At 46.0% G+C, this 13,208-nt stretch overlaps 1 protein-coding gene across 5 annotated transcripts in view; it reads left to right on the top strand.

Moving 5' to 3' along the window:
- Positions 1–13,208, top strand: part of MCU (mitochondrial calcium uniporter) — a 73,766-nt gene that overhangs the window by 6,235 nt on the left and 54,323 nt on the right. The window contains exon 1 of one of the 5 annotated variants that reach the window (XM_035329907.1): positions 1,168–1,200. The exons of 1 other annotated variant lie outside the window; for it this stretch is intronic. In XM_035329907.1, the coding sequence (XP_035185798.1) occupies positions 1,183–1,200 (18 nt within the window). In that variant the 5' untranslated portion in view covers positions 1,168–1,182. Of the gene's footprint in view, positions 1–1,167; positions 1,201–7,713; positions 7,784–8,081; positions 8,133–13,208 lie in introns of those variants that run through there. 3 more of the 5 variants (XM_035329906.1, XM_035329903.1, XM_035329905.1) reach the window with 3 other exon arrangements.

The following is a 13,208-nucleotide window of genomic DNA, read 5'->3' as shown; positions in this document are numbered from 1 at the left end:
CTTGATGAACACTTTGGTCAGAATCTGACCCATGTTCACACCCGAGTAACCTCTTGAGAAGCGATGGTTGTAGCTGTTCTGTGGCAGGTTTGCTTTCCTAGGCTCATTTTCTTCCAGTTTCTTCTCATCATGGCACTGCAAACGTTTGAAAGCTCAGAAAATTACTGTATATAATTGTCTTAAACCCTGATTTTCTTTTTGCCAAAAATGCTTCCTAATGATGTTGCGTTCCTCTTGCAAGTGACACCTGGAGAGTGAAGAGCAAATGGGTCTTTGTTGGCCAGAATTTGGATGTTTGTTGGCTGGGAAATTTAGTCAGAATAGTGGGCTGTAAGGTATGTCCTGAAATAAGAGATGAGTTGCGATGGGTTATTGTAAAAGGAAATGGAGTTGATGTCTCCACTTAAACCATTTTTTAAACTATCTTCTCATAACTTGTCATCTTTCCTGGATGTTTGGAATTAAATGACAGTTTTCTGCCAGGCAATGTACCTTCAAAAGTAAGAAATTTATGTGCTGCTCTGACAAATGAAGATTTTTTTAGAGAAAACAGGCTATCCAAAACAGCACAGGAGGGACACAGGAATATCTCAAATTGTGCATTCGGGAACATGAGCTGAGCTCTGGATGTCTTTGTTGTTTTCCATATCGTACTTAATTCTGGACGATGGCTGTGTTGCCATTATGCATGCAATGCTTACCATTGGGAACTGCTTACATACCGTGTCCCATTTATATTTTCTAGAAAAAGACATGGGCAGAAGCAATACGAAATGTAGCAGCAGCGTTTTTAAAGTCACTTAAATTAACTGGGGACCCATCTGAAATGTTGCAGAGGTTCCTCTGTGCCAGAGCGGTGAGAGGGAAGGCTGGTGGAGAAAGTGCTCGTCCCTCAAATAACAGCGAGCTGGGAAAAGTGCAGAGATTTCCTGGGGGAAAAATGCATTTCCTTTTTTGGAATGAAAATGGTTTAATTCATCACGTTACTTGGGAAATCCTCTTGGCTTCCTGCGGAGGGGGAAGGAGGAGTCACCAAGTGTTTCACCGGATGATGGAGTACGGCGTGTCTGTGATGCATAACAGCATCTGCTGCGCAAAAAGCTCCCGGGGGAGGCTGCTGCGTGCTGCAAGGCTGTTCCCCCTATCCAGGGACTTGTTTCGAAGGCAGCAATAACAGGAATTATGTCGTCCAAATATTTGGTAGATTTGGTAATTACACTAATCCCGCGTGGTATTGTTTCCTCCGAGTTTCGGGTTGTTGTGTTGAGAGGAGAAGGGGGATTATTCATCTGGGCTTGGGTAGAAGTGATTCAAGAGAACCTGCTCTGGTCTCTCTCTTAGGCAGGGAGTTGTGTTACGAGCAACGAGTATTACTAATAATAATTCCAGCTCTAAATACTCCCCTCTGAATTGAAGGAATATATTGAAGATTTTGTCCTTCCTGTTGCAAGTTCCAGATGAGCTGTTCTTGTGCTTTATGAACTGCCTGGGAAAAACACCTGGAAAAGTGGGGTTGAAGGGAACTTGCATGTGTAGAAACATCCATTCCTAATTGCTGGATGAGGTGATGCGAGTCCGGCTGCCAAGAAACGAGAAGCTGAGGGTCCGTAACAGAGCTTTGGTTGGAAGCCAAAAAGCCAGAGATTTTTCTGACTGCAAAGCTGAGTCGAATTAAGGAGTCCAAGATTAATTTCATTTTAAGAATAATTTTATCCAAAGATAAAGACCATGACTCAGATTCGCACACGTTATTCATTAAAAATATATTGCAGTTCTGAATCAGCTAGTCACCCTGGTGTGTAGGAGTGACCATTTCCATATTTCCCCTTGGCATTTAATGCTCAGGAGAGTAATTTTAAACAAACAGTTCCACAAAGTACTCCTCTTCATTATGGAGCCAGACTGAGTAGGGCAGGCTATGAGGCTGTGCAGGTGTGGTCTTCTGAGTTGGCAAGGATGCTGTAGGAAAGGACTGCGAGAAAAGCACGAATACCATGCAGGCACTCGTGAAATGAATTGTTTTGTAAATAGCATTTTGAACAGATGTGTGTTTTGTGTTTTTTTTTTTTTTTTTTTTAAATCTTTCTCCAAAGGTTGTCTGTTTCTGTTGACTGTTCTTGCATGCAATTCGGTCTTTCTCTATATGCCAGCTCCTTTTCTCGTGCTGAACGTCTGCTTATAATTAGAGCAGTATGATTTTCTTTTTCCATTTGCAGCCAGCGAGCGCTACCCCTGTCTCTTGCAGGACATCCTCCTCTCCTCTGTCCCGAGCACGCTGAGGACGCACTGAGGGATTCGCATCTAGGGCAGTGAGGTTGGTGGAGCCGCTGCTTTCATGACCTACTTCTTGGGCAAGCATGAAAGTAAAAACTGCTCTTGGTGACACAGATGAGAGATCCTGCCTTTTTTGGGGTCTTGGGCTTAAAAACCATCAGGTTCATGTAGTCTTACTCCTTGAGGTTTGGAGCTGGTGTCCCCTAAAGCATTCCAGTATCTGTGGAGAAGAGGAATAGACAAGAACACCTAAGTGTGCGTCAGTTTTGCTTTCAGGATATAAAACAAATACTTTATTGTTGTGGTCAGTCAGATGTAATTAATGTAGTTTCTCCTTTGAAGAGAGGTAGGTGTGTAATTGACTCACCCTAAACGCTTTTATCCACGTTTATACTTTCATTTGGGAGATTTGGCAACACGCGAAGCAGAATTGCTGTGATTAGACTGACATTTTATATAACAGAGTGCACCGCAGAGGGCTGTTTGTTCTTGGAATTAGTGTCGGAGCGCCATGGTACTTCTCGAGGCAGTATTTACGTAATTTGTGTGCATTTCTCTGCTAGATGGAGTCGGCATTGCTGTGTGACAATTGATAGGCGCCTCTCCGTGATCGCTGTGTATCTGAACTAGTTAGTGCACTGGTTTGAGGGCAGCAGAGCTCTGCCTCCTTTGGGATGTGATTTTTATAGCTACACGTTGGAGCCGATGATGCTTCAAGGAGGGCTCTGATTCAGGAATATTGACAAGTTTTCTCACAATCCTGGGGACGTGGAAATACACGGCTTGCAGGTGCGTGATGCTTTCAAGTCCACCGAGGCTGTACTGGATGTTTGAGTAAGCTTCCTGGAGACCCTCACTTCACTGGAGGTGCTTATCGGTACTTATATCTATCATTACTGAATTATCTTTGCTAAAAAGCAAAGTAAGCCCTTATCTCATTTCCACTGAACACACACCAAAAAAAATCACCCTGATTGTTTTTTTTATTTTATGGCATTTAAGTTCTCAAAAGTATTTCCCTTTTTTCCTCCACTTGTAAGCGTGAAGTAGTTGAAACCACGTTAAATGAGTTTACCTTGGCCATAATTTGCTTCACAAAAGCATTCTCTGAAACATTTCATTTGGAGATGGTTAGATTTACTTGCTCGCGATCAGCTCGGTTTCCACATGAGACTTGTTTAACCCAAAGTGGTTAAAACTTGGGTTTTATGGGCTGTGTTTAGTGTTTTAGCTCTGATTTACCTCTGCACCTCGATACCAGCTGTCAGCCACGCTAGTCTCAGGGTTATGTGTGCCTTTCCCCTCCTCATTAGCAATCTCTCCAAGCTTTCCAACCAGGAGCTTGTAAGAATGAACAAATCTGCGTGTAGCTTGTCTGTTGTCTGAAGAAACAGCACTCTTCCAATCGGAGGAAAAGCTGTGTTTTTTTTTTTGCTGCTGTTACGGTGTCTTCTCTCCTACCGCAGTGATATTTTGCTGAGCCCTACAACTTCTCCTGTAGGCTGCTTGAGATGCATGAACTGCTGGTGCATACACACGAGGTAAGCGCTGGAAGTCTGCGTGGCTCCTTGCGAGAGAGATTTCTATTTGTTATGTATCCCCTGAAGGTAAAACCCCTGCCAACTTCTCGCTGTGAAAAATATCTACGTACTTGATTGCAGAACCGAAAACTATTACGCATGCTGAAAGGGCATCGTAAGTATAATACCTTCGTCCTCTTCAGGTCAGTTAATGAAGTCCGAGTTGAGCACCACTGAAAGTCAACCTGAAAACTTGCTGGTCTGTATAAATCAATCTCACCGAGTCCCAAGCTGCAGGGCAAGGAGAGCTCCAGAGAGAGGGAAAAAATAGGAACAATGAAAGAGTAGATGAATGGGATGCGGTTGAAATGCTGTCATCTGTTCATGTGCCACTTTGAGAACTATTATAATAATAATAATTCAAGATTTTGATGGCACATCAATGCGCTTCAGCGATTTCTGTTATATTCTTGACTTGTACGCCGTAACTTCTGTGTGAAGATGCTGTTGTTACTGCGACTTGGTCTTTTTGGTGCTGTTGCTGCAGTGTCATTTTTTTCCCCTTGTTTACTAGCGTACTCGTAATGAGAAGCACTTTTTCTGCAGTGAGGCTATTGCCTAGTGCTGGAGGCTTTTCCCTTCCTTCCAGTAAGAATGAGACTACCAAGTCATTGCGGGGCTGTAAGTTGCACTTAAAAAATGAAATAAATCCTGAAGGAGCAGAACCTTGCGCCTACCTCCACATGAAATGCCTCTGCTTCCAGCTGTTACAATTGCTGGTTGCAGGCTTAATTGTGATGTGGCTTTCACAGAAAAATGATTTGATAGGAGGAAAATAACCAGACTCGGACTGGACACTTGCTGCTTTTCCACCCAGAGGTCTGATCAGCCATTAATTATCTCTTCTGTACACACTAATTAGGATTGAGTACATTAACCATTGTGTCTTGGAGAGGAGAGAGGCATGCCTTCATGATGACTTCTGATAAGAGTGGCAGGGCAATCAGTCTGCTTTTTTGTTAGCTCTAGCAGGAGTGAATACAAATATCTAATGTATAGAGCGACTTTAAGTCATCTTCTGGTAGAATTTAGAATTATAAAGCCAAATAAAAACATGTGACAGAGCAATGTGACACGTTGCTACTAAGAGTAGCCTCCAAAACAGGCTCCTCAGTGCTCCTGCAGCCTACGTAGCTGACTGAGCACCATTTCTTTGAGCTCCTTCCAGCCCCGGGATGCTGCAGGTACCCTCGGGGCTGCTATTAAAGAGCTGCGTGCCAAACGAGGCACACCTCACCTTGTACACCAGTCCTTCTGCCTTTCTTCCACTTGTTCTGGGCGTTTCCGAGCTGCCAGGCCTATCTGTGGAGCCACCGACTGTGACTAATACCTGACTTGCTGAAAAAGCTACGTACCAGCAGCTGGCAAGATTAATTGGCTATAATGTGCTGACTTGAAGCTCTGGAGCCAGCAGTGACAAATGTCTTGCTTGCACCTTTCCCTGTCCCTTTTCTTCTGTTTTCTACTTCCAGTTCTTCTAGTTTCTGAAAGGCAGAGAAACCCCAACGGCGTGTGTGGTGGTTCACCAAGTCTGCGTAACCAGCACGTGAAGATTGTTGTAGGTTGCTCCCGTTATCGGTGTTTCTGCAAATTGGTTTTTGATTAATAATTGTCAAAAAGCTGTTTTAAAACAAACAATAATAATAATAAAAAAACCACGACCAACCAAACTGTCTTAGAGCGTTGTTGATTGACTCATATTGTTTGGAGCTTTGATCGTCGTAGGGAATAAATGTACGCTGCAATTAGCCGAGTTCTGGGGGGAGAAGTGGGAGCCTACAACTTCTGGGGACAGTTTTCAGTCCAACTACGTTAAAAACCAATTTTGGGGATACCGAGGTGATGATAAGCGCTGCTATACCTCTTGTCGTTCTGTGCTTATGTTAAGATTATCCTAGCTTAGAAAAATAACATGGGCTTAGTGTCGGTAAAGCAGTAATCTGGCAGGCTGCTGCAATACCAGTGCAGCAATACCGATGGCGTGTGTCCGTTTAGCAAATCACTCACGGTGGGTTGTGCAGAGGTTCAGCATCAGATGTTTCTGGCTTTCTTGCTGTTTATAAATTCAGATGAAACCAAATGCCCCATCTCTGTTTCTGAGGCTGTGAAGTGGGAAGTTGAGGTGCGGATTTCTTCGTGTTTTTCTGACTCAAGCAAACGGGGAACGACACCTAACTTGTGGGCTCTAGGGCCACCGGGACTTCTTTTGCCCTCTCTTGGTTTCTTTGAAAGCGTTTTTTTGGCAGGGAGCTGTTTCACAAGGCATCCGTCATGAAGTAGGAAGCGTCGGGCTGCAGACAGCCTCTCCAGCTCTGTGGTCAGTTACGACACCCTCTGGTTCGTGTCTGTTTGCTGTGGAGGAGTTCGCGTTTGGGTGGGAGGACGGCTCTGCTCTGAGCCTTCTAGAAGTCGAGGTATGAGGGCATCTTGTCTCCAGCAACCAAAAGGAGAGCCACCGTGCTGCTCTTTGCGTGCGGAGAGAACCAGCCTGTAGGAAAAACCACTATCTGCACGTTGCTGTGCCAGGAAAAATGCACGGAGTGACTAACGGGATGTTTTCCAGGCTGCGTAAGCGTGGGTTAGCGCGCAGGAGCTGCAGGCTGCCTTGTCTGCGTGCACAGGAGCTGCTCAGGGCACGTTGCAGCTGCGGCAGGGATCCTCCCAGGTATTCCCCCAGTAAATATTTGGCTTCTAAAAATCTCTGCGCCTTGAATGGTGACCTCTGAGTCGTTGCTGCAGTAACGGTATGCCTCATGGACCTCTTAAAGGATATTTGACCTGTGATGCTAAACTGGCTGTTCTGGTTTTAAAGCTGCCTTTGGGATCGAGGAGTAGTTCACGTTGCAGGTCCAAGTTGGAGAGGAGGAGGGTTGTTGGAAACGAGGCTGCGAGCAGAAGCAGGCTGCCTGCCTCACATCTCTGCTCCTGCTGGGCTAAGCACACGCACCGACACCAGGCTGCCTTGCCTGGTGTTTCTTGGTATGCAGCTCTCGTGGCCTGCCAGGGGTAAGCACAAATAGATCTTTATTTAATACCGCTTAAATGAAACAAATCTAGTTAGCATCATACTTATTAGATCAAGATGTATAGTACAGAATATACAAACCCAGACTGTCAGAAGCTGATTTTTCCTTGAACCGATGACGTGGCTACCCCTGCAACACAGCAATGAAAAGGAATCGTGGTCAAGCACAGTACCAACATCCTTGTGCTTTCCCAAGTATTTCTGGGGCATACACACATGTGGCTGTGGTAGCACCAGGCTTACAGCTCCGGTTGTATGCAGAGCACTTCCAGCAGGAGGGTTGCTGCTGCAGCAAGCGCGCTGCTGGCGTGCGCTTCCCAAAGGCGCGAGGAGCTTGAAGGGCAGAAGTGCTTCCCAGATGGAAGCACCACGAACTCACGTCCCCAAAACTGCACGTCTCTTCTGCCATCGTATTATTTAACTGGGTCTTTTCTCCGTGTAGTGTCTGACAAACCTTTTATTTTATTTTTTTATTTTTTAAAGTTTAGTGGCTTATGGCAGCAGTTCGCAAACTGTTAGGACAGAGATTAAACCGATTAAAAACTTTTCTAATATATTAAGGAAATTTGGTTTTAAAAAAATAGGAATACCAAGGGGAATTCAGCGCAGTCCCTCCTGTTGTGCCTTGTCTTTCCTCCGGTACTACTGGGGGATTGAATTTTCCACCGAGCAGCTTTGAGCAGCTGGGTGGAAAATAGCTGATTTGGAGGGATGAGCCCCACCTGCCCGAAGGGCTCCTTTCCCTTTTCAGAGGGGCTGGCGGTGTGCACGAGGAGCAGCTGTGCTGGCTGCAGCAGCATCAGGAGCTGGGCAGAGGGGTTGAGCAGAGCAGCCAGGCTGTGAGGACGAACATCCCTCGCTGGGCCCTGCCATGGCTCTCCCAATCCTCGGTCCGGAGCGAGGGGTGAGTAAGACGTGTTATTTCTGCCTAGGGAGTCCTGGGCTCCTGCTGCAAGCGCCCTTCCAAGCTATTTGTTGTGTTGTGTTGTAATTAGCTGGCATTTTAAGTCCTGTGATATTGCTTGGGCTGGTGCTCGGCTGTTATGAATGCCCGGCAGCTGGGGGAAGGAACAAATTATTCGTGGAGTGAGAATCACCAGGGCACTTGCCTGCGGGGAAATATACTTTTTTTTTTTTTCTTTGCCAGCTTCATTTTCCCTTTCAGCCTTTCCCCAAACCTCGAAGAGTTCATAGGGAATGTGAAAATTACGAACTCGATGTCTTCAGTGCCTTTTGTACCTGTTCGTGCTTTAGTAATAACTTAATGGGAAATCCCTAATTCAGGAGGAGACGCCTGGGAGCTTGGCAGCCAGCACTTGATGCCTTGTTGGTTGAGAGTGTACTGAGGGCAGAATAAGCCTTGTATTGGCAGGGCAAAGGACAAAGATTAGCTTTTTCGAGCATGCAAGTGGTTGGATAACGTAAATAAAGATAACGCTGCACAAATATTTATCTGCTAGTTGGATCGTGTGGTGGGTGAGGTGTGTGTTTAGATAAATATTAAAAAAAAAAAAACAAACAGCCCAAACCTGGCAGTGCATCCTGAGTCCTTAGGGCAAACACAGAGAAGCACATCCAGCTTTTAACGAGGGAAAGCTGGCTGCTAGCTCTGTGCTGAGCGTCCACGGGGTAGCTGCTTCTAGGGGAAGGTTGGAGCAAAAGCTGGCGCGTTTTCTGGTGACTTATCTTGGGAGGGACGCTTCCCAGCGAAAGGACGAGGAGTTCAAATGATTATCAGGTGTACATAATGCATTTGGCTAACAAAGCTTTGCGGTTTCCTACTGGGGCTCGCCACTCTGCTCTGAGGCTTACGGGTGCGATGGTTGCTTTCTGAATTCCTGTTTAACAGCTGGGTGAATACGTGGCTCTTGTTCCTGGTACCTAATACCATCTATAGCTCTTCCAGAAATAGTGCTCCGCTGATAAACAGGTAAACAAGTGTTGTGTAGTATTCGTATTCCAAAGCCCACGGTGTCTGATGTGAAGTTATGACTCCCTTCCTCTTGCCTACAGTTTTATTTTTGGCTTTCAGGCTAACAAATAGGTCGGTGTGAGAAGTTCTGCAGTCCCCTCTTCCCACAGCGGTGTGTGGGCATGGTTATCTGGATTTTCCTAGAGATGGAAGCCTAAACAAATGCTGCTAGCAACTGTTTCCAGTAAATCTTCATTCAAAGGTGAAATTGTTTTCCTTCTCCTGACAAATTTCAAGTCAGCTAAATAGCCTGCGTCTGTGCATGTCTTGTTTCTTTTCTTTTTTCCCTAAGGAAACGAGATCGTGCTTTCTTTAAGACACTAAACACCAGCCAGGCATAAGCAGGAGTCCACAGAAGCATTTCTTCTCCAAGTACACGTACCAGCAGAAATCTCAAGTGTAGTTCCTCCATGAGCTTGCCTTAAACTCACCAGTTCAAGGGGCTCTTACTTTGCAGGTGATTTAGCTGGAGAGCGAGGGGGTCCCTCTTCAAAATGGGCTCGTGAAACGGGGTTTTCCCTCTTCTTTTTCTGCCAAGGGGTGGAAGCTGTGGCTGGTGAGCAGGGAGTGCAGGGTTTGAGTGGTGTTAGGGGACGCGTTGGTAGCTGTGCGACCATTTGAACGTTACGGGGAATGAAGACTGAAGTAAAATGTGCAGGCTGTGAGAAGTTTAAAAGGTACTGGGAGAAATCCAAATATCAGTGGTGTGGGATTATGGCTTTTAGAAGTTACTGCAGACATCTCTGCGTCCCACTAGGATCTTCAGATGGGGTTAGTTTTCTGGTGAAGTAAATGATTATTCGCACGTGTTGTGGAAGAAGTGTTCACAGGCTGGTGATTTCGCTCACAGTGTGCACGAGCCTGGGAACAAACTTGGGGTTTTTGCATTAGGAACCGAGCAGGAGGAGCTTCATCTTTTTGCGAGTTGTTGAGATACTTTCAGTTATATTTAGGTGATTTTGTTAGTGTTCAACTTGGGAGGACGTGAAATGCTGCAGGTTTGCCCTACGAATGTGAACTGGTGGTAAGCCCGAGCAGGTGCTGACAATGAGTGGGAAACCTGAACTGGAGGTGACCTCTGCAGGCTGGCAGCTTTGCTGTACTCAGAGCTACATCAGGTGGCTCGTGGCCTTGTCCCAGTGTGCTCTGAAAATCTCCAAGGATGGAAGGTCAGCTGTCTCTTCCAGCACTGCGCAGCTCCCCGGGTAATTTTTCCACCTTCTCTGTGACAATGAAAAATCTGCTCGAACGGTTTCTCCTGGCCCTTTGCTGTGCAGCCCCACAAGTGTCAGGCTCCATCTTCCGTGCAGTTCTCCTGTAGGCGACGGAAGGCTGCTGGGATCCTGCAGCAGCCTCCAGCTGATGGACCTTCTCCTGGGCGCTTTCCGCCGTGAGATTCCTCTGGTGTGCTGTGGGTGCACACAACAGGACGCGCGGTGCCAGGTGGGGCAGGCAACCTGCAGCCGGAGGGGAGCAGCGCCGCTTAGTTCAAATGTGTATTTAAGAAGTTTAATGTCAGAATATGGCAGGGCTGTTCTTTCCAGACTTTAATTAAACTTGCCTGACTAATGAGGTGCTTTACTTCGCTTCCACCCCCGCCATGTTTTTTTGGTCTTTACGGGTATCTTTGTTCATCTTCTCAGTATTTTACCGTTTCCCAGCTTTTGTCTACCAGCATGAAAGTACAAACCTGAAAGTCAAGGGTGGTAAAGGCTTCCCTTCTTAGAGCTATGTTAAGAGGTGTTTAATACCGTCATCGATTTCAAGGCTCGGTGTGTTAATGGCAATGAACTTCTAAAGCTTTTTATTTAACACAGACAAAAAAAATGCATCTCTGTTCTCTGTTGGCTAGTCTTAAAGCTTCATCAAAGGTGCGAGCTGTTAATGTGCTTTGACAGTAACTTGAAAAGCTGTGCCTTGTATTAGGAAGCCCAAGAGGTTTCTGACTATGTTGCACATATCCTGCTGCTTACTGGGAGGGTTGGCAAGTAATTTGGGAGGAAAGAGGCAGGGTTTATTCAGAAAGTACCATTAATCTGTTTTTATTTAAGGTTAGCAGTGGCTGATGAATTTCTGAGCGGTAATGTAGAATACGATGTGAATTGTTATGGCTTAGATGTGATTTTCTGTGATTTTATTATCTGCTGATGAGGGGAGCGATCGGAGCATTTCTGAATGAGGTTGGTACAGGAACCAGCCTGCACGTGCCATCATATGCCTCTGTTCTGAATGAGTTTAACTCTATGCAGACGTTCCCAAGTCTAATAAAACAGAGGTATCACTAGAATATGTCAGAAGTCTCTTTTTCATGCAGGTATCTCGTTTAACTCTTAGGAACCTGATTCGTGTCTATCGATCCTGACTTCTGTGCGTTTCAAGCATTTCTTCTCGTCTCCAAGACGTAATTACTGAAGTCACTCGGAAGGTCCGTGCCTGTTTTGTGGCGGGGGGCCTGAGGCTGGGCGCTGTGCTCCAGGTACGGTCAGCGAAAGGTACAGCAGGAGAGCATCTCTCTTCTGCATCCTGCACTATTTCAAGGCCCAGCGAGATCAGCCGGCAGCTGATTAACACAGCTACGAATTCAGCGCTCCTTCATTCGGCGGCTGAATTTCTTTTTAATCGTGTCTCCCTGTAAACGCAGCCGTGTGTAGAACTTCCTGGCAGCGTGAAGACGAAGAGGAGACGGTGAATGCCTGCGACTCAGGAACTGGTGAGCGTGGCGGTCAGAGCTGTGACATCGAGTGGTTCCTGTGCTGCCTTGCTGCCACCGCAGAGACCGGCGTGCAGCTGAGTAACTGCTTTCATTTAGAAACTGCTCGCTGCACGTTCAGTGCCTGCTTTCCTGTCCAAGGAACCAGCTAGAAAATGTTAGACCAAGTGCAAGCTTTTATTTAAATTCTTTCTCTTGAGTGGCTGTCTTGTTTTTGCAGGTATTTACACAGATGTTTTGCAAACTGTTGACGTATTTTTCTTTCTCCGGGTTGTAATACTACCCTAGGTTGCTGTTCAGGGGCCTTTCAGCATGCAGAAGCTTTAGTCTGATACTCCTGAGGACTGCAGAAACCCACGTTTTTTCCAGTACAAGTAACCAAATGAAAGGAAGTCATCAGGGTTCCCTACGCGGTGTGAGTACTGGGCAGAAAGATGTCTCAAGGCGCAGCACGGCGGGTCTTGACAGTCACATCGCTGACCCTCCCAATATTTACCCTGATGAATTATTTAAAACAAACCGAACGTTCACGTTTTTCAGTGAAAAATAATGGCATGGAAGATATAACTGCTTGGACTCCTACTTGCCTTCCTATGGCTTTAGTTCGGGTCTGGTTGCACGCTATGGGATCAGACTGTTTTGGTGGCATAAAGGCACAGGCTTGTCAGTGTGAGCCAGTTGGGCACCGTGGAACTTCTTGTTCTTTTCTTCTTTTTAAGACAGGCGGTGTCCTGAAGGCTGAGCAGGTGGTAAGGAGGGAGTTTTTGTAGCTGCCGCACTTCTGCTGGTGTCTATAAACGTCAAGAGCAGGAGGACTGGTGCTGGAGGAAGAATGCACGTTCTTGGCGTTTTGATGTGTATTTAGCTGGCAGACTTGTAGGTCCTTTGAATACCATGAGGATTAACTCGGTGTTTCCTGCATATATTCCCTAGTACTGCTGTACAGCAGCCTTTGCTGCTCTAACAGCAAGATCTCGAATGCAAACCTGCAATTTATCTTTTCTCTCTAACCAGTTCCAGCTTTAGGGATGGGATTTCCATCGCAGTGTCTTTGAAGTTACAGCCTGTCTCACCTCTATGGCTTCGGTGTGTTCCTGTCCTAGATGGCAAGAAATACTCTTGAATATCTGGCGGCCTTAAATCTACCTTCTGTAAGTCAAGAGTGCTATTTCTTGAAGGTTAGCAATGCCTATTAACGTTAACATTAACAGCTGCCTTAGCTGGTGTTCTGTAGCAGGTCAAGCACCTGGAAAAAAATCTGCTCAGCAACCTTCTTTTTGAACGATTCTTCCCTAGAAGCAAAATAAACGTGCTGTAGTGTCTTCTCTACCTGTGGTGCTAGATCTTTGCAGTCGATGCAAATCCAAAAGCCCTGGAGCTAGCTGAAATAAATGCTCCTGGTGATACCCAACTGCAAGGTGCTGCCCTAATGGTAGGCTTGGGTTCTGAAGTTACAAATGCGATCAGTTCATTCTTAGCCTGGCTTTGGCACGTGGGGTAGCAGTCATATTGCAAGTGGATAATGTATAGCGTACAAGCTACAGTTTCTTTCTTTTAAGCCACATCTGCACTTTTCCTGCTGCTTTTCCTCACCGAGATGTTCCAGGCCGGCACACCCGATGTGGTACAGCTGGGCAGGGGACAGCG

The sequence above is a fragment of the Oxyura jamaicensis genome, chromosome 6, assembly GCF_011077185.1.
Source record: "Oxyura jamaicensis isolate SHBP4307 breed ruddy duck chromosome 6, BPBGC_Ojam_1.0, whole genome shotgun sequence".
Lineage (NCBI taxonomy): Eukaryota > Metazoa > Chordata > Aves > Anseriformes > Anatidae > Oxyura > Oxyura jamaicensis.
Note: the sequence above shows the minus strand (reverse complement) of the source record. Positions and strands in the feature narration are given on the sequence as shown.